The following is a 27,317-nucleotide window of genomic DNA, read 5'->3' as shown; positions in this document are numbered from 1 at the left end:
GCCGGAAGTAGATTTAAATGACGGTCTATGGAGAAAATGACCTCCTGAGGAGGGTAATTAACCCCTACAGAGGAATCTCAGTCATGTGACGGATGTGAGAGCGGTTGACACCGGACAGACTCTCTGACAGGTGAGCCGATATTCCCCGCATATTAGAACACCCTGGCGTGATGGAGAAAACAACTACAACTCCCAGCATGCCGTGCAATACCAGTAATATTACATGCTGGGATATGTAGTTAGACCAGAGCTGGGGAGACATTTCTGAACAGGGCAGGGGGGCTGTTTTGACCTGGTAAGTGGGGGGACACAACTGCTGGTATCCCACTGAACACAGGGGCAACGCTGAACCCGCAGGAAGCCCGCAATGTAAGGTGACGCTGCGGACCCCCCAAACATGGCAATAGAAGCCTTTTATTAATCTGATGTATTGGGTTTCCAATGTGGCGGCACTTTATGGGGTCACCCCAACCACAAAGCATCAATTAATGGTGAAGTCTGGACCATATGTCGCTAAAAGGGGTCATCTGAAGGGTGTCGGGGCCATGGGAGGGGAAGAGGGCCTCCCCGCGAGGGAGGGTATGAAGGGGGCCGTCTCATGAGTGAGCGGCTCCACGAGGGAGGGGGAAGAAGGGGTCCTCCCCGCGAGGGAAGGTATGAAGGGGGCCGCGTCGTCAGTGACCGGCCTCGCGAGGGAGGAAAGGGGGCCTGCCCCGCGAGCGAGGGGCCCCGGGAGGCAAAGAGGGGGGGGGACTGCCCCGCGAGCAAGGGGCCACAGGAAGAAGGGGGCTGCCCCATGAGTGAGGGACCGAGGGAGGGAAGGGGGCCTCCCCGCGAGCAAGGGTCCCCGGGAGGGGAAGAAGGGGGCCTCCCCGCGAGCAAGGGTCCCTGGGAGGGAAAGAAGGGGGTCCGTCTCACGAGTGAGGGGGCCGGGAGGGGAAATAAAGGGGTCCGACCCTGAGAGGGGAAAGAAGAGCCAGTCAGAGAGAGGGGGGCCCGGGAGGGGAAGAGGCGGGAGGTGGATTAAACAGTGACGATGGGTTGCTCAAAAGGGGTCACCCTGAAGGGGCTGCTCTTAAAGGGAAAGTCAGTTACTTTATAGTAGGGGGCACCTTGGCGGTTCTTGGTGGACAGAACGTAGGACAATGGTTGGACCCCACCAATATATTCATATCCTTTAATATGAACTCCTGGAAGGGGACGGCCCCATTTTCTGTTGGTGAAGGCACAATATGACCCTCTTTGTTTTTCTCTATTTGCAGTCATGGCTATAAAAATCTTCTTCCCGACCTCGTGCTCCGGAGCGGAGAATGGGCTCCTGATCGGACGCTGGCTGGACGAGCACCGCTCCGCCGTCATCCTGGCCACGCTGCAGTTTCCATTCATTCCTGCCAATGTGAAGGAATACCTGGGCCAGCTGGAGCGAGCGACGGGCATGGCCCTCTCCATCCTGGGCACCTGGAGCCACAGTAAAGCAGAGGCGGATGAGAAGATGGAAAACTTTCTGGGGGAGCTGAGCCGCATCTTCAAGCACCAGCCCTGGCTCCGGATGGCGAGGGAGTCCACCAGCAAGTTCTGGGACTGTCGGATTGAAAGACTGGAGGACGGGGCCTCGGAGGACGTAGTGTTGGTCTACTACGATCAGAGGAAGGTCATGTTATCAGAGCTGCACGCTGCGTCTGACCACTCCGAGATCGCCGCCATGTTTAATACAGTGGCCAAGAACCAGCTCCTTTTTGCCAATGACAAGTACGACGAGGGGCTGGTGAGGTTAACGCATTGGCAATCGGAGGGCATGGAGGCCAGTATTATTGTGGAGCTGGCGAAGCAGGCGTCTGTGCCAGTGTGCGCTGTTCTTTCTTTCTTTGTGTCTGTGATCACCAGCATCTGCAGCCTCAGGTAATAATATAAAACAATATGATACATTGTCTATGAGACTGGCGAGTGCGCGTTCATTGTCTATGAGACTGGCGAGTGCGCGTTCATTGTCTATGAGACTGGCGAGTGCGCGTTCATTGTCTATGAGACTGGCGAGTGCGCGTTCATTGTCTATGAGACTGGCGAGTGCGCGTTCATTGTCTATGAGACTGGCGAGTGCGCGTTCATTGTCTATGAGACTGGCGAGTGCGCGTTCATTGTCTATGAGACTGGCGAGTGCGCGTTCATTGTCTATGAGACTGGCGAGTGCGCGTTCATTGTCTATGAGACTGGCGAGTGCGCGTTCATTGTCTATGAGACTGGCGAGTGCGCGTTCATTGTCTATGAGACTGGCGAGTGCGCGTTCATTGTCTATGAGACTGGCGAGTGCGCGTTCATTGTCTATGAGACTGGCGAGTGCGCGTTCATTGTCTATGAGACTGGCGAGTGCGCGTTCATTGTCTATGAGACTGGCGAGTGTACTTTAATGGTTTATGGGACTGGTGAATGCACTCTCATTGTCTATGGGACTGGTGAATGCACTCTCATTGTCTATGGGACTGGCGAGCACAGTGCGTGGCTATTTCTGTCAGTCCTACAGACAATGGAGCAGAGGCCACGCATGCACATCTCAGCTCTATGGGGTCCCTGTGCTCTGACGCCCAGCAACACCAACTATCAATTTATTTCTAGATTTCCAGGAGGAATAACAGAGGAATGAGACATTGCAGACTTATACAAAGACATGATCCAAAATTGCCATTTCATGTGGAAACCCTTTTATTTACTAAACTAAACCTATCTGGAAAGGGTCAGATGGGGGTGAACGGGGTTCTGTAGATTATAGACATAAACGCCCTAATTACTAGAAAGTTTAATTCCGAATTGATGACTTATTTTAGCTATTTTTTTCAATTATTATTTTTATTATTGTTATTGTTTATTATTTATTATTATTAATAATAATAATATATATTATTATTATTATTTTAAGGGCTTTATCCATCTCCACAGGATATGCCATAAATGTATAGTAGACGGGAATCCCATTAAGGGGCCCAGGGGTCTGACCGAAGCCCACTCATTGTTTATCCCATGCACTTGCCACAGCTCTGATTTCTTTTATTTCAGGGGCCACCATTTTTTTTGCACTATTTTTTTTCTGTGACACTTAGATGGTTAAAATGTGCCGGGTGGTCTCCATGTATCAATCCCCTCTCCGTGTTGCAGGGTCCTGAGTGGGAAGCCGCTCTCCTTCCTATGGAACAAGCTTTCCACTTGTGAACAACTGGGGAAACGCCTGGAGAACCTGCGTGTCATCAGCCGGCCGGAGAAGGCCCGGGACCACCCGACGTCCATGAGGTGCCCGCTGTGTTCTGATATTACCGGGGTCCGCCCGAGGTGTCTCCCTCCTGATGATCTTGTCTTCTTGTTTTCCAGGAAGGCCGGTATTGTCCTGTCGCTGCTCCTGGACGTGGTGCTCGGGATCCTGCTCATGTCCTGGCTGTATCGGGGGAACCACATAGGTCAGCTGGCCAACGCTCTCATGCCGGTGGCAGACGTGAGTCCCGTCTATTCTCCATAAAGACGTCGTTGAGGGTCTCGCTTCTGAATAACTATCTATTCTGTCTCTATTTTTTGGGTTTGTACCCTCAATAGCGCGTGGCTTTGGAGCTTCAAGGCCTCCTGCAGTGGCTGATGGGAGCCCCGGCCGGGCTGAAAATGAACCGGGCGCTGGATGAAGTCTTGGGGCGATTCTTCATGTATCACATCCACCTGTGGATCAGTAAGTTACATTTATTACACAGCCGACATCCGGTTTACTATTCACCGATCCTCCGATATACTTCCTTGTCCCCCATGGATATAAAACTTGGGTCTGCAGAACTTTTTTGCCAACAGATTCACCTAGATCCGTTGTAACAGATGGACAGGGGAACTAATAGTACATCACCGTTGGGGTGCACATGTACCGAGCAGGCGCTGAGCCTGGTAAATGCCAGGCGGGTGCTCACTGTGTTCCTCATCCAGCCCCTGTGTGATGCCCTGGCGCCGCCAAGTGGTCACAGAAGAACACTACACCCCACACAACACCATCCCACACCAGGTTCCATCAGCCACCCCCCAAAGGGTAGGAAGGACACACCAGTGGGCAGGACCAGGCGGATTGGAAGCGCCCACCTAGGGGTCTTGAGGATCCGGGGGAGGAAACCAAGAGAGAGTGGAAAGTAGCCAGTGACAGTGACTGACTGTGGCGGAGAGTTTGAGTCTGTGCCTAGTGCAGGTAGCCAGGGTAGTGGCCCTGGTCTACTGGCTAGGTGGGAAGCAGTGGACCGTGTCCAAAGGCGACAGGAGTCCGGTCGCGGGAGATCCAGAGTGGACCGGGACAGGGTTGGAGCCCGCCAGTACCGACAGCGGAAATCCGGTCCGGAAACTGTACTCAGGCGGGGTACCTGGACTCTAGTTAGAAGACGGTTGCAAGCCCCTTCTCTAATTCACCAGGCCGGGAGCAAGGTTCCAGACTTTGTTCCAGTGTGTTAGCCCAGATAGAGCGAAACGGCAGCACACCGCGGGGGACAGGGTATCCGCAAGCACCCACTGAGATCCCGAGGGTCAGCTTTCGCGGGCACTTCTCTTAACCAAAACAGAACTGGGAGAGGACTTTCCCGTTCCATACGAGGTCGTCTAAAATAGAAGGAAAATACAGAGTGCCGGAGGAAGGGACACCGGTACACCAGCCGAGTGTAGGAACCGTATACATCCTGAAGCCGGCCACTGACACCTTGGTTTACCAGCAGACTCGTGTGCATTTATTCAGCCGTTAGTACACCAACACCCTCCGGTCCGGCCCGGTGCATCACCACCAACAGCCATCACCTTCCGTGTTCTGGACACTGAGCCCCGGGGCATCCACCCCTACCCACAGAGGGGTTAACATCCAGCTGCCATCCCATCGCCCTCGGGTGCTCCCCAATAGCAGCAGTGGTACCCCACCTTACCACACACCGTGGGTGGCGTCACGAAGTATCTACAACAAATCCCCTGCACATATTGCGCCCCTTTTTATTTGAGTGGCCGCACATCGCCCCCCCCCCCCCCCGGGTCCGGAGACCCCTCGTGCCACTGCGGATCCGGATCCGAGCAACTGCTGGCTCGGGGGGGGCGGCACACCTGCCTCTCGGGGGGGCGGCACACCTGCCTCTCGGGGGGGCGGCACACCTGCCTCTCGGGGGGGCGGCACACCTGCCTCTCGGGGGGGCGGCACACCTGCCTCTCGGGGGGGCGGCACACCTGCCTCTCGGGGGGGCGGCACACCTGCCTCTCGGGGGGGCGGCACACCTGCCTCTCGGGGGGGCGGCACACCTGCCTCTCGGGGGGGCGGCACACCTGCCTCTCGGCAGCGATCAGATCTAGCTCCAGGCGCTGCTGTTTAACCATTTACATGCCGGTGTCGATCACTGGTTGGGGAGCTGCTGTGCACAATGCACTCACAGGCTTCCGATAGCCATGTCAGCCGGAGGCTTCATGAAGACCCCTGTCGCTGCCATCTTGGTCCTGCCATGATCCTTTATAGGTCATCAGTTTTATTATAAACTGCAAAACAGAAGTATCGCAATATGTAATAGAAGCAATGAAAGAGTCGCGGGTTCACCTTCCGTACAGAGACCAGAAAATAATGTAGTAATGGTTTACTGTGCAGTAGCGATGATATCACTTTTACACACATGACCACTGCAGCCAATCACTGACGCTCACAGTTGTTGATCCCGAGCAACTCATTCATTAATGAAAAGGGGTTGTCCACTTTTTAGATAACAGCTTCTTAAATGCTGCAGTCACTTGAGTAAATTAAAAACGTTTATACTCCCCTCTCACCCTAGTGATGTCTGCCCATACATGACCCTGTTATGTCCCAGGTACGCTGCAGCCAAACAGAGGGCACTAATGCGCTCTCTCTCTCACATTCCCTTCGACAATCAGGGGGACGTGAGTGCTGCAGCCAAACAGAAGGCACTAATGGGCTCCTTCTCTCACATTCCCTTTGGCCGTCAGGGTCGTGCTGCAGCCAAACAGAAGGCACTAATGGGCTCCTTCTCTCGCACTCCCTTCAGCTGTCAGGGGTACGTGAGCGCTGCAGCCAAACAGAGGGCACTAACGGGCTCCTCTCACATTCCCTTCTGCCCTCGGGGACATGAGCGCTGCAGCCGAATGGAGGGCACTAATGGACTCCTCTCACATTCCCTTCGGCCGTCAGGGGGATGTGAGTGCTGCAGCCAAACACAGGGCACTAATGGGCTTGTTCTCTCACATTCCCTTCTGCCCTCGGGGACGTGAGTGCTGCAGCCATTAGATGCTTATGGGGACTTGTGAGCGCCGGCAAATGGGGGGCTGACATCACTGGTGCGGGAGGGGGGTATAATAAGGGGACAGCGTGATATAAGAAGGGGGTGTCCCCGTACTGAAACATCAGCTGAAAATTGGATTTCAAGTAACAAGGAAAGAGGATTATTGGGTCATTTTCTATTTTAATGTTTTGAGATATTTCGCACCCGTCGATGATGACTGATGCCGCATGTTTTCTATAATTTCATTCCGTTTTCTAACCCGTGGGATTAACACTGATCACTTACCACCTGTAGTGGTTGCACCGCATGTGGCTCACGGCTCCCTCACTTCACTGCTTGCAGGTTACATCCGCCTGATGTCTCCATTCATTGAGGTTATCCTGTGGTACATCGGGCTGTCAGCTTGTCTCGGGCTGTCCGTGGCGCTGTCCATTCTGTCCGATATCATTGCCCTCCTCACCTTCCACATATACTGCTTTTATGTATACGGGGCCAGGTAAGCAAACCACCCACCGGACATCACTCACACCACCATAGATGATCTGTTAATTCAGCTCATAACATAAAAATCCAGGATTTTTTTTCCCCCCTGGATTTATGCATTCTGCCGTTCCTCTGTAACACCTCCTGGAAATTAATGTATAAATCGACATCCGGGTGTCACCTTGCACACTGACACTGTCCAATCAGAGCTGCCAGTGTCAAAACTGTGTAGGAATGGTAACATCCATAATGGCAAAACAGTGTAGGAAGGGTGACATCCACTTATTCATACATTTCCAGGAGGAATAATAGAGGAACAACAATGAAGATGGAGAAAAAAAAAAAAATCGGAATTAATATACAAGTATTTATTAAAATGGACATGTCTAGTCCTTATTTTAATCAGATATTGGGTTGGTGCACATTGGGGATGTATTGGTTGCATGTTACCGGAGTCTCAGGATGGGCGATGGTTTTAGCCGGCACGGCCACTCACCAGCAGTTTTCACTTTGCATCACAGCCATCTTTAATCATATTAATTTCTATGGCGTTTACACTAATGCATGTGATTTAAAGGGGCAGGCACCATCTCTGTGCAAGATCACACAATGCTTTTTGTTTTATTGTTTTGGTTTTTTGTTTTTTTTTTTTCCCCCTTGTCTGCTCTTTCCTCCTTTGTCAGATTATACTGCCTAAAGGTGCACGGCCTGTCCTCTCTCTGGCGTCTGTTTCGTGGTAAAAAGTGGAACGTCCTGCGACAGAGGGTGGACTCCTGCTCGTATGACCTGGATCAGGTACTCGTTCTGCACATGCACTACCGCAGATCTGCCAGCAGAGGGCAGCGTGGCAATGCAAATGTATAACTACCGTATATAGACCACATATCCTATGTCAAACGGGTCCTCCAAAGCCAGGCGCCCATTATTCTGTATGGAGGGCTATGTGGGGCCCATTATTCTGTATGGAGGGCTATGTGGGGCCCATTATTCTGTATGGAGGGCTATGTGGGGCCCATTATTCTGTATGGAGGGCTATGTGGGGCCCATTATTCTGTATGGAGGGCTATGTGGGGCCCATTATTCTGTATGGAGGGCTATGTGGGGCCCATTATTCTGTATGGAGGGCTATGTGGCGCCCATTATTCTGTATGGAGGGCTATGTGGCGCCCATTATTCTGTATGGAGGGCTATGTGGCGCCCATTATTCTGTATGGAGGGCTATGTGGGGCCCATTATTCTGTATGGAGGGCTATGTGGGGCCCGTTATTTTGTATGGAGGGCTATGTGGGGCCCATTATTCTGTATGGAGGGCTATGTGGGGCCCGTTATTCTGTATGGAGGGCTGTGTGGGGCCAGTTATTCTGTATGGAGGGCTGTGCGGGGCCCGTTATTCTGTATGGAGGGCTGTGCGGGGCCCGTTATTCTGTATGGAGGGCTGTGCGGGGCCCGTTATTCTGTATGGAGGGCTGTGCGGGGCCCGTTATTCTGTATGGAGGGCTGTGCGGGGCCCGTTATTCTGTATGGAGGGCTGTGCGGGGCCCGTTATTCTGTATGGAGGGCTGTGCGGGGCCCGTTATTCTGTATGGAGGGCTGTGCGGGGCCCCGTTATTCTGTATGGAGGGCTGTGCGGGGCCCCGTTATTCTGTATGGAGGGCTGTGCGGGGCCCCGTTATTCTGTATGGAGGGCTGTGCGGGGCCCCGTTATTCTGTATGGAGGGCTGTGCGGGGCCCCGTTATTCTGTATGGAGGGCTGTGCGGGGCCCCGTTATTCTGTATGGAGGGCTGTGCGGGGCCCCGTTATTCTGTATGGAGGGCTGTGCGGGGCCCCGTTATTCTGTATGGAGGGCTGTGCGGGGCCCCGTTATTCTGTATGGAGGGCTGTGCGGGGCCCCGTTATTCTGTATGGAGGGCTGTGCGGGGCCCCGTTATTCTGTATGGAGGGCTGTGCGGGGCCCCGTTATTCTGTATGGAGGGCTGTGCGGGGCCCCGTTATTCTGTATGGAGGGCTGTGCGGGGCCCCGTTATTCTGTATGGAGGGCTGTGCGGGGCCCCGTTATTCTGTATGGAGGGCTGTGCGGGGCCCCGTTATTCTGTATGGAGGGCTGTGCGGGGCCCCGTTATTCTGTATGGAGGGCTGTGCGGGGCCCCGTTATTCTGTATGGAGGGCTGTGCGGGGCCCCGTTATTCTGTATGGAGGGCTGTGCGGGGCCCCGTTATTCTGTATGGAGGGCTGTGCGGGGCCCCGTTATTCTGTATGGAGGGCTGTGCGGGGCCCCGTTATTCTGTATGGAGGGCTGTGCGGGGCCCCGTTATTCTGTATGGAGGGCTGTGCGGGGCCCCGTTATTCTGTATGGAGGGCTGTGCGGGGCCCCGTTATTCTGTATGGAGGGCTGTGCGGGGCCCCGTTATTCTGTATGGAGGGCTGTGCGGGGCCCCGTTATTCTGTATGGAGGGCTGTGCGGGGCCCCGTTATTCTGTATGGAGGGCTGTGCGGGGCCCCGTTATTCTGTATGGAGGGCTGTGCGGGGCCCCGTTATTCTGTATGGAGGGCTGTGCGGGGCCCCGTTATTCTGTATGGAGGGCTGTGCGGGGCCCCGTTATTCTGTATGGAGGGCTGTGCGGGGCCCCGTTATTCTGTATGGAGGGCTGTGCGGGGCCCCGTTATTCTGTATGGAGGGCTGTGCGGGGCCCCGTTATTCTGTATGGAGGGCTGTGCGGGGCCCCGTTATTCTGTATGGAGGGCTGTGCGGGGCCCCGTTATTCTGTATGGAGGGCTGTGCGGGGCCCCGTTATTCTGTATGGAGGGCTGTGCGGGGCCCCGTTATTCTGTATGGAGGGCTGTGCGGGGCCCCGTTATTCTGTATGGAGGGCTGTGCGGGGCCCCGTTATTCTGTATGGAGGGCTGTGCGGGGCCCCGTTATTCTGTATGGAGGGCTGTGCGGGGCCCCGTTATTCTGTATGGAGGGCTGTGCGGGGCCCCGTTATTCTGTTCCGAGTTTTTCACTGCAGAATGACGGACGCTATCTGTGCAGGGAACTGCAGCCGGTGTGAAAGAAGCCACAGTGTAGAGCGTGGCCCCTGCAGACAGAAAAAACTATGCTGGGGCCCTGTATTCACTGGTGGTCCCAAAGGTTGTACCCACAGTAATGATAAAGTGATGACGTATCCTGGAGATATAATATATATAAATACCCCTTTTATAATTTATATACAATAATATATATATGATCTTTCCTAAGCAGAAATGTTGTTTCTCCTGTAGCTATTTCTCGGGACGCTGCTGTTCACTATCCTGCTCTTTCTGCTGCCGACCACCGCCCTCTATTACCTCGTCTTTACGCTGGTATGTACTGATCCCTATGCCTACTATAGCAAAATAGATGCCCCTCATTTTAGAGAGGTGGTCACGTCCATATCCTATCAGTACCGGTGAGGTCCTCACTCCCGGCCTCCTACCTCCTTGATATGTGATGGGAAGCCCATTAAATGCTATTTCTCTCCCATTATCCTATGATCTCGTCCCTCCACCCTCAGTATACAGAGATCACATCTCCCGATCAGAGGAGTCCTCCTGACATTAGGACAGATAGGTAAATATTAGATTTGTAAAGCTTGATTGCACTTAAGTAAATACATATATACGGTGCTGGCACCAAAATGTGTGGCACTGAGCCCGTCTGCAAATACTTACACAGGGATGCCATCCTCTACATAGCTGCCCCGACAGGGACTGAAAATGGACTTATTAGTAATGGAAAAACTGGTCGTACAGCTCCGCAAGCTATTTAGCCATCAGAAATCCAACCGGCAACACTGAGCCCAACACGGACGGCCAAGATTTCCTCCAGACGCGTACAATGGATGTGCACATTGCATACATGAAGCGGGCACAGGAGCTGAGACCGCTCTTTACAGAGCGGGGGCTGAGGGGAAAGAAGCCATTAGTCTCCGGCAGTGATCGCAGGAGTATGGCCTCTTAGATTTCACCGATATTTGTGACAACCGCTTTAAGGGGCTGGAAATGGGGAGGAGTGGGTTCGGGGTGGGAGGGGGGATTTAGGGAGGAGTGGGTTTGGGGGGGGGGGAGGGGGGAGGAGTGGGGTCATGTGGGAGGGGGGGGGAGGGTGTGAGACAGGAGGGAGTGGTATCATGGGAGAGTGTGGTGGGAGGGCACGGAGTAGGGTCATGAGGAGAGGGGGAGCAGTGGGGTCGTGGTAGAAAGGGGAGGAGTGGTGTCGGGGTGGGAGGGGGAGGAGTGGGATCAGGGGGGAGGAGAGGGACAGAGTAGGTTCATGGGGGAGGAGGGAGAGGAGTGGGGTCGAGGGGGGGAATGGGGTGTGGTTTTAGGGTGGGAGGGGGAGGAGTGGGATCGGGAGGGGAGTGGGATCGGGAGGGGGGTGGGGTTGGGGTGGTAGGAGAGGAGTCATGGTGGAGTGGGGTAAGGGAGGAGTGGGGTTGGGGGGTAATTACATGGGTGAGTGGGGTCATGGGGGTAGTGGGGATGGGAGGGAGTGGGGTGGGCACCACTGGTCTCTGTACCCCCTGTAGTAACTGTCTGCCGTGGAGGAAGCACAGAGACTGGTCCCCGACCAGGAACACTTGGAGCTGCATAACTGTTAGCTGGGTTTGCCGTCTACCATAACCTGGTGATAGAAGGTGTAAAAGGGACTCTGTCAGCACAAAATGACTGATCAAACAAAGCAGTGACGTAGCTGAGCATTTCAGTGCGTTTCCCACCTGTTTATTTTCCATCTTTTCTTTTATGATTGACAGCTCTGGCTTTACAGGTTCCAGAGAAAGGCAGCGATAAGATGGGAAACAAGTAGGAGGAAGCTGCACGGAATTGCTCAGCCGCGCCCTGGGTGCTCTGCACGCCTGTGCTTTGTTTGATCAGTCATCTTGTGCCTAAGAGTCTATACATTGCTCCATACGTGACCTTTATAACCAAGAGACACCAACTGAATGGGAAGTTGTGGCGTTCAGTCACCGCTCATATACCAGTATAAGTTACCAGTGACTGGTGCCCGGTTATCTCACATATTCTGTGTCTTCTCCACGAAAAAAGAAGGAAGTGACTGAGTGAGAAAAAAAAAAAGGAGCTTCGCTCAATAACCGTGTAAAGGTTTTACTACAAGTGCCTTCATACAAGAGAAACTGTCTATGAAGTCAGGATCACCTCACCCCTATTGACATTTTTTTTTTTTTGGTGGGGGGAGGGGGATACGTTTGCATACAGTACTATTTTATATAGAGGCCGCTCCTGTCCTGGCGACACGTTCCCTCCTCCATACATTACATTTCTTGCTTTATTCTTCTCTCCGTCAGCTGCGGCTCGTCATGATCGTGGTACAAGGCATGATCCAGATGACCATCGATCTCCTGAGCACCCTGCCTTTCTATGCACTCCTGCTGCGCCTCTGTCGCTCCTATAGATTAGCCGGTAAGTGTTTTCTTCTTCTTTTTTTTTTTTTTTTTTTAGCCATTAGTGACGGGGCTCTTTCTTTACCTCCTTTCAGCCGGTGTAAAATTTCAGATGCTGGAGCAAAAAACTGGAAAACCTCTTCGATTACTGATGCAGGTAATGGTGACATGTCTAGATCTAGACTAAGGCTATGTGCACACGCTGCGTTTTTTTTTTTTTACGCTGCGTTTTTGTGCATTTTTGGCCGCCAAAAACGCACTCGCGGCAAATAAACGCGGCAAAAAAACGAAAAAACGCATGCATTTTTACCGTGTTTTGGTGCGTTTTTGGCTGCGTTTTGCTGCAATTTTGATCTTTGCGTTTTTCCAATGCATTGCATGGGGGGGGGAAACGCAGAAAAACGCAGGAAAGAATTGACCTGTCTTTTTTTTTTTTTTTTTTTTTTTAAGCTCAAAAACGCAGCTTAAAAAAAAAAGTTGTGTGCGGACAGCAAAAATGAAAACTCATAGACTTTGCTGGGGAAGCAAAGTCATGCAGTTTTGAGGCCAAAAAACGCACCCGAAAAACGTGCAAAAACGCACTGTGTGCACATAGCCTAACTGGTTAATGAGCTTTAAAGGGAACCCGTCACCAGATTTTGGTCTTCTAAACTAAAACTAGCACCTTAAGCAGCGCCTGTACTGAATTCCATGAACGTGCATGTTACACCCCCCCCCCCTACATAGACCCCACAAATACCTGTATAAAATCTCCCACCCAGTATGTAAATTCTCCGGTCTGATGTGCGTCCTAATCTGCACCTCCTGTCCCTCCTCTCGCCGTCCTCCTGTGCTGATTGATGTGGATGACGCCTCAGGTGTCATCCATGTAGGCGGGCAAAATCTTGCGTCCGCGCAGACATATTCCCTTCCTGCGCAGGCGCACTTCACTCTGTCCTATTGCGGGCAGAGCCGAAAACATAGGAGCCCCAGCGGGAATCAGAGTTCTTTGCGCAGGCGCAAGATTTTGGCTGACGTCACCTGCTTCATCCACATTGCCAGGCAAAATCTCACGCCTGCGCAGAGAACTTGCCAATTCGCGCAGGTGCACCTATGTTTTCGGCTCTGCCTGAAATGGGGCAGAGCGAAGTGCGCCTGCGCGAATTGGCAATATGGCGATCTTTTCCGCCTATGTGGATGGCGTCCGAGGCGTCATCCACATCAATCAGCACAGGAGGAGGACGAAAGGAGGGACAGGATTAGGAAGCCCATTGGACCGGACAATTTACATAAAGGGTGGGATATTTTATACAGGCCTTTTCTTTGTCGCTCCATTGGGAGACCCAGACAATTGGGTGTATAGGCTATGCCTCCGGAGGCCGCACAAAGTATTACACTTAAAAGTGTTAAGCCCCTCCCCTTCTGCCTATACACCCCCCGTGCTCCCACGGGCTCCTCAGTTTTTTGCTTTGTGCGAAGGAGGTCAGACACGCACGCACAGCTCCACAGATTGGTCAGCAGCAGCTGCTGACCATGTCGGATGGAAGAAAAGTGGGCCCATATAGGGCCCCCAGCATGCTCCCTTCTCACCCCACTCTTGTCGGTGGTGTTGTAAGGTTGAGGTATCCATTGCGGGTACGGAGGCTGGAGCCCACATGCTGTTTTCCTTCCCCATCCCCCTTAGGGCTCTGGGTGAAGTGGGATCCTATCGGTCTCCAGGCACTGAGACCGTGCTTCATCCACAACTCCTGTGGAGCCTGCTGGATAGGAGCCGGGTATCGTTCAGGGACATGGCCCTGCTACTTGGAGGTACTCTGTATCCCTGTGGGGACAGCGCACAGCAACACTCCAGCTTTGCTGGGTGTGCTAATGCACCGGGGACCACGGCGCTGACCGGGTTAATATGTGCCATTACACACTCAGCGTTGCTGAGTGTGTTTATGTATAGGGACTGCCGCACTGACCGCCGCAGCCATGGAAACACTGCGGCGCGGCTGGGACTTGTAGTGCGCCGGGGACTTTCACGCCGGCCGCGCTTTTACGGCGGCCGCGTTTATTACTAGAGTCCCCGGCTTTTTTGCGGCCTAGTTTCCTTTCCTCCCGCCCACAGCCCTGACAGGCAGGGGAAGGGCGGGACGCTGCACAGAACGAGCAGCACTGAGGGCTGGAGCATGCTTTGCATACTCCACCCCTCTCACTGTGCACAGTGCGGGCACCAGTTCCCGCTCTTTCTTTTGCCCCAGCATTCGCAGCCGTATGGGCGCTACAAGCTATCTCAGCAGGTCAAGCGCAAATTGACGCAGCCACACGCACGTCCGCGCCACAGGTGGCGTCCATAACCACTCAGACGTCGGCATTTGCGTCTTACGCTATTAATGCTGTCCTGGACTCTGCGAGCCGTACGGCGGTTGCAGCCGCCAATTCGGTGGTACTCCGCAGGGCCTTGTGGCTACGGGAATGGAAGGCAGATTCTGTTTCCAAAAAGCGCTCAACCAGTTTGCCAATTTCTGGCGACCGATTGTTTGGCGAGCGTTTGGATGAAATCATCAAACAATCCAAGGGAAAGGATACATCCTTACCCCAGCCCAAACCGAACATACCCCAACAGAGGAAGGGGCAGTCGAGGTTTCGGTCCTTTCGGGGCGCGGGCAGGTCCCAATTCTCCTCGTCCAAAAGGCCTCAGAAAGATCAAAGGAACTCTGACGCATGGCGGTCTAAGTCACGTCCTAAAAAGGCCACCGGAGGTGCCGCTACCAAAGCGGCTTCCTCATGACTTTCGGCCTCCTTACTCCGCATCTTCGGTCGGTGGCAGGCTCTCCCGCTTTTGCGACGCCTGGCTGCCACGGGTAAAAGACCGTTGGGTGAGAGACATTCTGTCTCACGGTTACAAAATAGAGTTCACCTCTCGTCCCCCGACTCGATTCTTCAGGTCATCCCCGCCTCCCGAGCGAGCCGAGGCTCTTCTGCAGGCGCTGGGCACTCTGAAGGCAGAAGGAGTGGTGGTTCCTGTTCCTCTTCAGCAACAGGGCCACGGTTTTTACTCCAACTTGTTTGTGGTCCCAAAGAAGGACGGGTCTTTCCGTCCTGTCCTGGACCTGAAACTTCTCAACAAACACGTAAAGACCAGGCGGTTCCGGATGGAATCCCTCCACTCCGTCATCGCCTCAATGTCCCAAGGAGATTTCCTTGCATCGATCGATATCAAAGATGCTTATCTCCACGTACCGATTGCTCCAGAGCACCAGCGCTTCTTGCGCTTCGCCATAGAAAACGAACACCTGCAGTTCGTGGCACTGCCGTTCGGCCTGGCAACAGCCCCACGGGTTTTCACCAAGGTTATGGCTACTGTAGTAGCAGTCCTCCACTCTCAGGGTCACTCGGTGATCCCTTACTTGGACGATCTCCTGATCAAGGCACCCTCTCAAGAGGCATGCCAACACAGCCTCGACGCTACCCTGGAGACTCTCCAGAGTTTCGGGTGGATCATCAATTTTCCAAAGTCAAATCTGACACCGGCCCAATCGCTCACATACCTTGGCATGGAGTTTCATACCCTCTCAGCGATAGTGAAGCTTCCGCTGATCAAGCAGCGGTCACTACAGACAGGGGTACAATCTCTCCTTCAAGGCCAGTCACACCCCTTGAGGCGCCTCATGCACTTCCTGGGGAAGATGGTGGCAGCAATGGAGGCAGTTCCTTTCGCGCAGTTTCACCTGCGTCCTCTTCAATGGGACATCCTACGCAAATGGGACAGGAAGCCGACGTCCCTCGACAGGAACGTCTCCCTCTCTCAGGCGACCAAAGCTTCCCTTCGGTGGTGGCTTCTTCCCACTTCATTATCGAAGGGGAAATCCTTCCTACCCCCTTCCTGGGAGGTGGTCACGACAGATGCGAGTCTGTCAGGGTGGGGAGCGGTTTTTCTCCACCACAGGGCTCAGGGTACGTGGACCCAGCAAGAGTCCTCGCTTCAGATCAATGTTCTGGAAATACGGGCAGTGTATCTTGCCCTGAAAGCGTTCCAGCAGTGGCTGGAAGGCAAGCAGATCAGAATTCAGTCGGACAACTCCACAGCGGTGGCATACATCAACCACCAAGGCGGCACACGCAGTCGGCAAGCCTTCCAGGAAGTCCGGCGGATTTTGATGTGGGTGGAAGCCACGGCCTCCACCATCTCTGCAGTTCACATTCCAGGCGTGGAAAACTAGGAAGCAGATTATCTCAGTCGCCAGGGCATGGACGCAGGGGAATGGTCCCTTCACCCGGACGTGTTTCAGGAGATCTGTTGCCGCTGGGGGGTGCCGGACGTCGACCTCATGGCGTCCCGGCACAACAACAAGGTACCGACGTTCATGGCACGGTCTCAAGATCCCAGAGCTCTGGCGGCAGACGCCTTTAGTTCAGGATTGGTCGCAGTTTCAGCTCCCTTATGTGTTTCCTCCGCTGGCACTGTTGCCCAGAGTGTTACGCAAGATCAAGGCCGTCTGCCGCCGCGTCATCCTCGTCGCTCCAGACTGGCTGAGGCGGTCGTGGTACCCGGATCTGTGGCATCTCACGGTCGGCCAACCGTGGGCACTACCAGACCGACCAGACTTGCTATCTCAAGGGCCGTTTTTCCATCTGAATTCTGCGGCCCTCAACCTGACTGTGTGGCCATTGAGTCCTGGATCCTAGCGTCTTCAGGGTTATCTCAAGAAGTCATTGCCACTATGAGACAGGCTAGGAAACCAACGTCCGCCAAGATCTACCACAGGACGTGGAAAATTTTCCTGTCGTGGTGCTCTGCTCAGGGTTTTTCTCCCTGGCCTTTTGCCTTGCCCACTTTTCTGTCCTTCCTTCAATCTGGACTGGAAAAGAGTTTGTCGCTCGGCTCCCTTAAGGGACAAGTCTCAGCGCTCTCTGTGTTTTTCCAGAAGCGCCTAGCCAGACTTCCACAGGTACGCACGTTCCTGCAGGGGGTTTGTCACATCGTTCCTCCTTACAAGCGGCCGTTAGAACCCTGGGATCTGAACAGGGTGCTGATGGTTCTTCAGAAACCACCATTCGAGCCAATGAGAGATATTTCTCTCTCACGCCTTTCGCAGAAAGTGGTTTTCCTAGTAGCAGTCACTTCACTTCGGAGAGTGTCTGAGCTAGCAGCGCTGTCATGCAAAGCCCCTTTCCTGGTGTTTCACCAGGACAAGGTGGTTCTACGTCCGGTTCCGGAATTTCTCCCTAAGGTGGTATCCCCCTTTCATCTCAATCAGGATATCTCCTTACCCTCTTTTTGTCCTCATCCAGTTCACCAATGTGAAAAGGATTTGCACTTGTTAGATCTGGTGAGAGCACTCAGACTCTACATTTCTCGTACTGCGCCCCTGCGCTGCTCGGATGCACTCTTTGTCCTTGTCGCTGGCCAGCGTAAAGGGTCACAGGCTTCCAAATCAACCCTGGCTCGGTGGATCAAGGAGCCAATTCTCGAAGCCTACCGTTCGGCTGGGCTTCCGGTTCCCTCAGGGCTGAAGGCCCATTCTACCAGAGCCGTGGGCGCGTCCTGAGCTTTGAGGCACCAGGCTACGGCTCAGCAGGTGTGTCAGGCGGCTACCTGGTCGAGCCTGCACACTTTCACGAAACACTATCAGGTGCATACCTATGCTTCGGCGGATGCCAGCCTAGGTAGACGAGTCCTTCAGGCGGCGGTTGCCCACCTGTAGGAAGAGGCCGTTTTACGGCTCTCTTACGAGGTATTATTTTACCCACCCAGGGACTGCTTTTGGACGTCCCAATTGTCTGGGTCTCCCAATGGAGCGACAAAGAAGGGAATTTTGTTTACTTACCGTAAATTCCTTTTCTTCAGCGCTCTATTGGGAGACCCAGACGATTGGGGTATAGCTACTGCCCTCCGGAGGCCACACAAAGCACTACACTAAAAAGTGCAAGGCCCCTCCCCTTCTGGCTATACCCCCCCGTGGTATCACGGGTACTCCAGTTTTCAAGCTTTGTGCGAAGGAGGTCAGACATTCCATGCATAGCTCCACAGATTTTAGTCAGCAGTAGCTGCTGACTATTTCGGATGGAAGAAAAGAGGGCCCATATAGGGCTCCCAGCATGCTCCCTTCTCACCCGTTGATGGTGTTGTAAGGTTGAGGTACCTATTGCTGGTACAGAGGCTGGAGCCCCACATGCTGTTTTCCTTCCACATCCCCTTGTAGGGCTCTGTGGAAGTGGGATCCTGCCGGCCTCAAAGCTCTGACGCCGGGCTCCATCCACAGACCCATAGAACCTGGTGGATGCCGAGCAGGAGTACCATCAGGGACATGGCCCTGCATCATACAGGTACTCTGTGTCCCCGGCAGGCACAGACACACTCCGGGCTGGCTGGGTGTTGTAGTGCGCCGGGGACCGTAACGCTAGAGCTAGTGTTCCTACAGTTTAACTGGGGGACTTTTTTCTGTGTTGTGGGAACGCAGCGCCGACCCCCGCTGGACCGGCGGCGCTGCTGTGACTTTTAGTTCGCCGGGGACACGCCGACCGCGCTTTTACGGCGGTGGCGTTTATAAATCTAGTCCCCGGCTTTTGCGGCCTAGGACGCCGGCAGCTCCGATTCGTTCCCGCCCCCACCCTGTCAATCAGGGTAGGGGAGAGACGCTGTTTCACGGCAGCGACGAGGGCTGGAGCCTGATTTACATGCTCCAGCCCTCTCACTAGGCACAGAGGGAAGCAGGCTTCCCGCTCTTAGTCAGGAACGCCCAGGGCCCGCCCCCCCTCCTCTCTCAGGACGCCGGCAGCCATTACATGCATGTCTGGCTGGAGGAAGGACGCAAGGCTCTGGGAGACCTGGACTAGGGGGCTTTGGGAGATCACACACCCGCTCTTAAGCGGGCGGTAAGCGGCTTTTCAGCTGGCCCCTCTAGTGCCTCAGTGTGTATTAGTGTACTGTGTCACTGGACATATATATATTTCCTTATTGCTTGCACTGTGAGGTCGCTTCCTGGCTGTATACCCAGATCGCTCTGAGGAGGCAGCAACATGTCATCCACAAAACGCAAGGCTGCCAAGGCTAGGGCTGTGTACACTGCGTGTGCTGCATGTGGGGCTGCTCTACCAGCAGGCTCCAAGGACCCCCATTGTGTGCAATGCTCAGATCCGGTGCTGCTTCGCCAGCCGGAGTCCGGAGAGGTAGTGACCCAGGCTGAGACGCCTGTAAGTCCTGCCCCGGTGTCAGGGACAGACTTTGCAGTTTTTGCTGATAATATGTCTGTGACTATGGCAAAAATCCTTGAGACTTTGCATTCCATGCCTGGGGCTCAGTCTATGGACACGGCGAGGTCTCTGTCCTCTAATCCCCCTCAGTTGGATTTAATCCAGACTGCAAGGGGGTCCCCGGCTTCACAGGCTGAGTATTATGACTCAGATGATAGCCCCAGCCACCCTAAGCGAGCTCGCTGGGAAAGACCCTCAACGTCATCACACTGCTCAGGGTCTCAGCGCAATCAGTCTCCCTGTGATGCGTCTGATGAGAGTGATCAGGAGTCTTATCCTGGAACCCCTCTCAATCTGGATACCCCGGATGGGGACGCCATGGTAAACGGTCTTATCTCAGCCATCAATAGACTGTTAGATATTTCTCCCCCAGCCCCTTCAGCAGAGGAGGCAGCTGCAGAGCAGGAGAAGTTTCGTTTCCTCTATCCCAAGCGTAAATTAAGTGCTTTCTTGGATCACTCTGACTTCAGAGAGTCAATCCAGAAACACGACGCTCATCCAGAAAGGCGTTTCTCTAAACGTTCTAAGGATACACGTTTTCCTTTCCCCCCTGATGTGGTCAAGCGCTGGACCCAGTGTCCAAAAGTTGACCCACCGATTTCCAAACTTGCAGCTAGATCCATAGTTGCAGTGGAGGATGGCGCTTCACTTAAGGATGCCAATGACAGACAGATGGACCTTTGGTTAAAATCTGTCTATGAAGCTATCGGCGCGTCGTTTGCTCCAGCATTCGCAGCCGTATGGGCACTCCAAGCTATTTCAGCTGGTTTAGCAAAAGTGGATGCTATCTTACATCCAGCGGTGCCGCAAGTGGCGTCCCTTACCTCACAGATGTCCGCGTTTGCGTCTTACGCTATCAATGCGGTCCTAGAATCTACCAGCCGCACCTCAATGGCGTCCGCCAATTCGGTAGTTTTGCGCAGAGCCTTGTGGTTAAAGGACTGGAAAGCAGATGCTGGTTCCAAAAAATGTTTAACCAGCCTGCCTTTATCTAGAGATAGACTGTTTGGCGAACCATTGGCTGACATCATTAAACAGTCCAAGGGTAAAGACTCTTCTTTACCCCAGCCCAGAACAAGCAAACCTCAGCAGAAAAAGTGGCAGCAGAGGTTTCAGTCCTTTCGAGGTTCGGGCAAGACACAATTCTCCTCGTCCAAAGGGACTCAGAGGACGCAAAGAGGCTCAGATTCCTGGCGGGCTCACGCGCGCCCCAAGAAAGCAAATGGAGGAACCGCTTCCAAAGCGGCTACCTCATGACTTCCAGCTCCCCCCCTCCGCATCTCCGGTCGGGGGCAGGCTCTCCCGCTTTTCCGTCATTTGGATGTCACAGGTCAAAGACCGGTGGGTGACAGACATTTTGTCTCGCGGGTACAGAATCGAGTTCAGTTCTCGTCCTCCAGCTCGGTTCTTCAGAACCTCCCCACATCCAGACCGAGCAGATGCCCTGCTGCAGGCGGTGGACTCCCTAAGAGCGGAAGGAGTAGTGGTTCCTGTACCACCTCAGGAACAAGGGCGAGGGTTTTACTCCAATCTCTTTGTGGTTCCAAAAAAGGACGGCTCGTTCCGTCCTGTTCTGGATCTAAAGCTGCTCAACAAACATGTGCACGCCAGGCGGTTCCGGATGGAAACCCTCCGCTCTGTCGTGGCCTCAATGTCTCAAGGAGACTTCCTTGCCTCAATAGACATCAAAGATGCTTATCTCCACGTGCCAATTGCTACAGAACATCAACGTTTTCTACGTTTTGTGATAGGAAACGAACATCTTCAGTTCGTAGCTCTGCCATTCGGTCTGGCGACAGCCCCACGGGTTTTCACCAAGGTCATGGCGGCAGTGGTAGCAGTCTTGCACTCTCAGGGACACTCGGTGATCCCTTACCTAGACGATCTACTTGTCAAGGCACCCTCTCAAGAGGCATGCCAACTCAGTCTACATGCTACACTGGAGACTCTACAGACGTTCGGATGGATCATCAACTTTCCAAAGTCGAATCTGTCTCCGACACAGTCACTAACGTATCTTGGCATGGAGTTCCATACTCGAGCAGCGAGAGTGAAGCTTCCGCTGAACAAGCAGCGGTCACTACAGACAGGGGTGCAATCCCTCCTTCAGGGCCAGTCGCACCCCTTACGGCGCCTCATGCACTTCCTCGGGAAGATGGTGGCAGCCATGGAAGCAGTTCCCTTTGCGCAGTTTCATCTGCGCCCACTTCAATGGGACATTCTCCGCCAATGGGACGGGAAGTCAACGTCCCTGGACAGGAAAGTCTCTCTTTCCCAGACGGCCAAGGACTCTCTACAATGGTGGCTCCTTCCCACCTCATTGTCTCAGGGAAGATCCTTCCTGCCCCCATCCTGGGCAGTGGTCACGACAGATGCGAGTCTGTCAGGGTGGGGAGCAGTGTTTCTCCACCACAGGGCTCAGGGGACGTGGACTCCGCAGGAGTCCACCCTTCAAATCAATGTTCTGGAAATCAGAGCAGTGTATCTTGCCCTACTAGCCTTCCAGCAGTGGCTGGAAGGAAGGCAGATCCGAATTCAGTCGGACAACTCCACAGCGGTGGCATACATCAACCACCAAGGGGGGACACGCAGTCGGCAAGCCTTCCAGGAAGTCCGGCGGATTCTGATGTGAGTGGAAGCCACGGCCTCCACCATATCCGCAGTTCACATCCCCGGCGTAGAAAACTGGGAAGCAGACTTCCTCAGTCGCCAGGGCATGGACGCAGGGGAATGGTCCCTTCACCCGGACGTGTTTCAGGAAATCTGTCGCCGATGGGGAGTGCCGGACGTCGATCTAATGGCGTCCCGGCACAACAACAAGGTCCCGGCATTCATGGCGAGGTCGCGCGATCAAAGAGCTCTGGCGGCAGACGCTTTGGTTCAAGATTGGTCGCAGTTCCGGCTCCCATACGTCTTTCCACCTCTGGCACTCTTGCCCAGAGTGTTACGCAAGATCAGATCCGATTGCAGCCGCGTCATACTCGTCGCCCCAGACTGGCCGAGGAGATCGTGGTATCCGGATCTGTGGCATCTCACGGTCGGTCGACCGTGGTCACTGCCAGACCGACCAGACTTACTGTCCCAAGGGCCGTTTTTCCATCAGAATTCTGCGGCCCTGAACCTGACTGTGTGGCCATTGAGTCCTGGATCCTAGCGTCTGCAGGATTATCTCAAGGAGTCGTAGCCACAATGAGACAAGCTAGGAAGTCAACGTCTGCTAAGATCTACCACAGGACGTGGAAGATTTTCTTATCTTGGTGCTCTGCACAGAAAGTATCCCCTTGGCCATTTGCATTGCCCACCTTTCTTTCCTTCCTGCAATCGGGGTTGGAAAAGGGCTTGTCGCTCAGTTCCCTTAAAGGGCAAGTCTCGGCACTGTCTGTGTTTTTTCAGAAGCGTCTAGCACGTCTTCCTAAGGTGCGCACGTTCCTACAGGGGGTCTGTCATATTGTGCCCCCGTACAAGCGGCCGTTAGATCCATGGGATCTGAACAGAGTACTTGTTGCTCTGCAAAAGCCGCCCTTCGAGCCTCTAAAGGACGTTTCCTTTTCTCGCCTGTCACAGAAAGTGGCGTTTCTTGTCGCGATCACATCGCTTCGGCGAGTGTCTGAGCTGGCAGCTTTGTCATCCAAGGCTCCTTTCCTGGTGTTCCACCAGGACAAGGTAGTGCTGCGCCCCATTCCGGAGTTTCTCCCTAAGGTCGTATCCTCGTTTCATCTTAATCAGGATATATCCTTGCCTTCCTTTTACCCTCATCCGGTTCACCGGTATGAAAAGGACTTACGTTTGCTAGATCTGGTGAGAGCACTCAGAATCTACATTTCCCGAACGGCGCCCATACGCCGTTCCGATGCACTTTTTGTCCTTGTCGCTGGTCCGCGCAAGGGATTGCAGGCTTCTAAAGCCACCCTGGCTCGATGGATCAAAGAACCAATTCTAGAGGCCTACCGCTCTGCGGGGCTTCCGGTTCCTTCAGGGCTAAAAGCCCACTCAACCAGAGCCGTGGGTGCGTCCTGGGCATTACGACACCAGGCTTCGGCTCAACAGGTGTGCCAGGCAGCAACCTGGTCCAGTCTGCACACTTTCACCAAGCATTATCAGGTGCATACCTATGCTTCGGCGGATGCCAGCTTAGGTAGAAGAGTCCTGCAGGCGGCAGTGACATCCCCGTAGGGGAGGGCTGTTTTTGCAGCTCTAACATGAGGTATTTCTTTACCCACCCAGGGACAGCTTTTGGACGTCCCAATCGTCTGGGTCTCCCAATAGAGCGCTGAAGAAGAAGGGAATTTTGTTACTTACCGTAAATTCCTTTTCTTCTAGCTCTTATTGGGAGACCCAGCACCCGCCCTGTTGTCCTTCGGGATTTTTTTGTTGTTTGCGGGTACACATGTTGTTCATGTTGAACGGTTTTTCAGTTCTCCGATGTTTCTCGGAGTTAATTTGTTTAAACCAGTTATTGGCTTTCCTCCTTCTTGCTTTGGCACTAAAACTGGAGTACCCGTGATACCACGGGGGGGTATAGCCAGAAGGGGAGGGGCCTTGCACTTTTTAGTGTAGTGCTTTGTGTGGCCTCCGGAGGGCAGTAGCTATACCCCAATCGTCTGGGTCTCCCAATAAGAGCTAGAAGAAAAGGAATTTACGGTAAGTAACAAAATTCCCTTCTTCTTCTAGCTCCAATTGGGAGACCCAGCACCCGCCCCTGTTTTTTTGTGTACACATGTTGTTCATGTTGAATGGTTTCAGTTCTCCGATATTCCTTCGGATTGAAGTTACTTTAAACCAGTTTATAATTCTTTTTCCTCCTTCTTGCTTTTGCACCAAAACTGAGGAGCCCGTGGGAGCACGGGGGGTGTATAGGCAGAAGGGGAGGGGCTTAACACTTTTAGTGTAATACTTTGTGTGGCCTCCGGAGGCATAGCCTATACACCCAATTGTCTGGGTCTCCCAATTGGAGCTAGAAGAAAAGGAATTTACGGTAAGTAAACAAAATTCCCTTCTTTTGGATCTACAGTGGGGGTCAGGGGGTAACAAGCCCCTTTTTATAGAATGCAGCACAGGCGCTGATTAAGCTGCTAGTTTTAGTTTAGAAGGCCAAAATCTGGTGACAGGATCCCTTTAACGTACTTTTTCATCATAGCAGAGTATGTGTCTTGCTCAGGAGCTGAGCCTGCGTCATGCCAGGCAGGTGCCGGCTGTATTAGATAGCCGACATCTGCCTGCAACTGCGAGCTCTGATGATCACAGCAGGTTTAACTATTTAAATGCCACTATTGATCTGACTGCGGCATTTAAATTACACATCGGGGGAGGGGGGGGGGGGGAGTGATGAACTGATGGACATGACAGCCAGAGGTCTGATGAGCAGCCCCATATCTGCCACGTTAATCCTCACTGTGAAGCGTCGCCACATTTTGGGTTTCATCTCGTATGTTCTCTTTTTACCATAGATCAACCCATTGCCATATGGACAGGTGCTGGAAACCTACCGGCTGCCCTCTTGGAGATGCTACCCCAAAGATTCCTGGGGTTCCTTATGCAAAAAATTGTTCATTGGAGAAGTGATCTATCCTTGGAAGCAGAAGAAGAGTAAACAGCATTAACTATGTAACCCGACGTTGGGGTGTCCCTTTTTTAAAGGGGTATTCCCATCTCCAAGATCCTATCCCGATATATAGTTGATGTAGTAGTAATAATATTATTATTAATAATAATAATAATAATAATAATAATAATAATAATAATAATAATAATAGCAAATACCTCCAACTAGAAATATAGTATAGTTCTCCTGATTAGCCATGTCACTTACCTCATGTGCAGGGCATTTCAGCTTACATATCTAAAGTTACGAACATGAGCAACTAACTGTCGCTATATGAGTGGTTGTAACCATGGATACTTAAGCTGTAATGCCCTGCACATGAGGTAAGAGACATAGCTAATCAGGAGAACTATACTATATTTCTATGTGTCTTACCTCATGTGCAGGGCATTGTAGCTTGGATATCCATGGTCCAGTGACAGTTAGTTGCTCATGTTCGTAACATTGTATTCCCGATGGGGACAGTGTTGCCAATGTATGTAAAGCTCTGTGGCATTAATAGCGCTATATAAATGAATAATTATTATATTATTATTATACCTAAGCTGCAATGCCCTGCACATGAGGTAAGACGCCTAGAGATGTAGTATAGTTCTCCTGATTAGCTATGTCTCACCTCCTTTGCAGGGTATTGCAGCTTGGATATCCATAGTTACAACCACTCATATAGTGACAGTTAGTTGGTCATGGTCGTAACCATGGATACCTAAGGTCCTGCAATGCCCTGCACATGAGGTAAGAGACATAGCTAATCAGGAGAACTATACTACATTTCTATGTCTCTTACCGCATGTGCAGGGCATTGCAGCTTAGGTTTCCATGGTTACGACCATGACCAACTAACTGTCACTATATGAGTGGTTGTAACTATGGATATCCAAGCTGCAATGCCCTGCACAGGAGGTAAGAGACATAGCTTATCAGGTTTCCATGGTTATGACAACTCATATAGTGACAGTTAGTTGCTCATGGTCGTAACCATGGATACTGAAGCTGCAATGCCCTGCACATGAGGTAAGTAACATAGCTAAAAGGAGGACTATACTACATTTCTAACTGAAGGTATTCGCTAATATTCTTATACCTACTACATATTAGGATAGGATCTTGGATTTGGAAATACCCATTTAAGGGACTTTAAAGGGGTTTCCCACTTTCTGAAAACCCATCTCCAAAAATTGCAGTATGATTTAAGAAACCAAGCTGTGCTTTACTCACCCTCCTCTGGTCCAGCGCTGAGTCTCCACCGCTGCCCACATCAACGGTGCTGCAGCCAATCAGTGAGCTCTGTTTTAGTAGGCTGCACGAGCCGCTCAGAGCTGTTGAGCTCACTGATGGGCTGCAGCGCTGTGAATTGACATCCGAGTTGCAGACAAGCAGCAGCGGAGACGTCACTGGACCTGGGGAGGGTGAGTGTTTTTTGTTTTTAGGCAAACTAAATCCAGACGACATTAGTTTTCTGAAACCGGAAAACCCCTTTAATATGAACCATTTCCTTTTTACTGTGATCAGCCAGACCCTGCACAGGGGCGTGCCAACCCTCCTGCTATATTTTCTTCCACTCCATTAGATTTAATAGTAAAAATTCTGCCGTCGGTCCAGAAAAAGCGGCACGTTCTGGTGAGAATCCTGATTCCCGGCAGCTTGTGAGTAATGGAACACAATCTGCTGCTTCTCCAGAAACAGCGCCTCCCTTGTTCATGGGCTGTGTCTGGTACTGCAGCTTAGTCCCCTTTACCCGGTGTATAGGCCTACACACTAAACTGGCAATGTTTCTGGAAAGGTTAGGAACGAAACTTTTAACCCATAAAGTTCCTAAAAGTTTTTTTTGTTTGTTTTTTAAAGACTTTTGCTATCCTAAGTATTAGAAGATGGCAGCTATGCAAACAGGACACTGCAGGGCAGGGAGGTACATGTGCACTATAGGTACATATACGCCAACGAGATAATGCCGAAGTAAGAGACTCATAAGTGCCACAGCAACTTTATGCTCCTGCCAAATTCAGACTCCCCCCCCCCCTTCTATTTTATGAGTGTGTGGTCTTCTATCACTAAAGGTCCCTTTACACAGGCGAATAATCTGCAATCGAGTGTCTATCAGAGCGCTCCTCCCCATTGGCCTGTGTTTCTGAATCAAAGTCTAGCACGGGCAGCTATGCTCCATTCATTCTCTATGGGTTTGTTGAGTACTGTGCTCACTCGGTTATTGCCGGCAGTCCCATGTAAAATGAGGTGCGCATTCTCGACTCCCCTGCCATCCAGACTACTCTGCAGAGGTTTTTAATGTTGTACGTATATATATAATATATATATAACAACATGAAGAAGGA

The 27,317-nt window shown here is 52.5% G+C and overlaps 1 protein-coding gene across 1 annotated transcript; it reads left to right on the top strand.

The window, feature by feature from the left end:
- Positions 1–27,317, top strand: PIGQ (phosphatidylinositol glycan anchor biosynthesis class Q). Its single transcript, XM_075319380.1, has 11 exons — positions 1–130; positions 1,263–1,899; positions 3,148–3,279; positions 3,358–3,478; positions 3,577–3,703; positions 6,606–6,759; positions 7,430–7,541; positions 10,009–10,089; positions 12,072–12,186; positions 12,263–12,324; positions 24,833–27,317. Exons 2-11 carry the CDS (start codon positions 1,265–1,267, stop codon positions 24,983–24,985), a joined length of 1,692 nt encoding a protein of 563 aa, XP_075175495.1. The 5' UTR covers positions 1–130; positions 1,263–1,264; the 3' UTR covers positions 24,986–27,317.

This window comes from Anomaloglossus baeobatrachus, chromosome 7 (genome assembly GCF_048569485.1).
Source record: "Anomaloglossus baeobatrachus isolate aAnoBae1 chromosome 7, aAnoBae1.hap1, whole genome shotgun sequence".
Classification (NCBI taxonomy): domain Eukaryota; kingdom Metazoa; phylum Chordata; class Amphibia; order Anura; family Aromobatidae; genus Anomaloglossus; species Anomaloglossus baeobatrachus.
Note: the sequence above shows the minus strand (reverse complement) of the source record. Positions and strands in the feature narration are given on the sequence as shown.

Excerpts from the sequence above, each read along its gene's own strand:
- PIGQ (XM_075319380.1), top strand. The coding sequence starts at position 1,265 with ATGGCTATAAAAATCTTCTTCCCGACCTCGTGCTCCGGAGCGGAGAAT. Across the intron at positions 3,280-3,357 it reads GACCACCCGACGTCCATGAG|GAAGGCCGGTATTGTCCTGT; the intron begins GTGCCCGCTGTG and ends CTTGTTTTCCAG. Across the intron at positions 12,325-24,832 it reads CTCTTCGATTACTGATGCAG|ATCAACCCATTGCCATATGG; the intron begins GTAATGGTGACA and ends TTTTTACCATAG.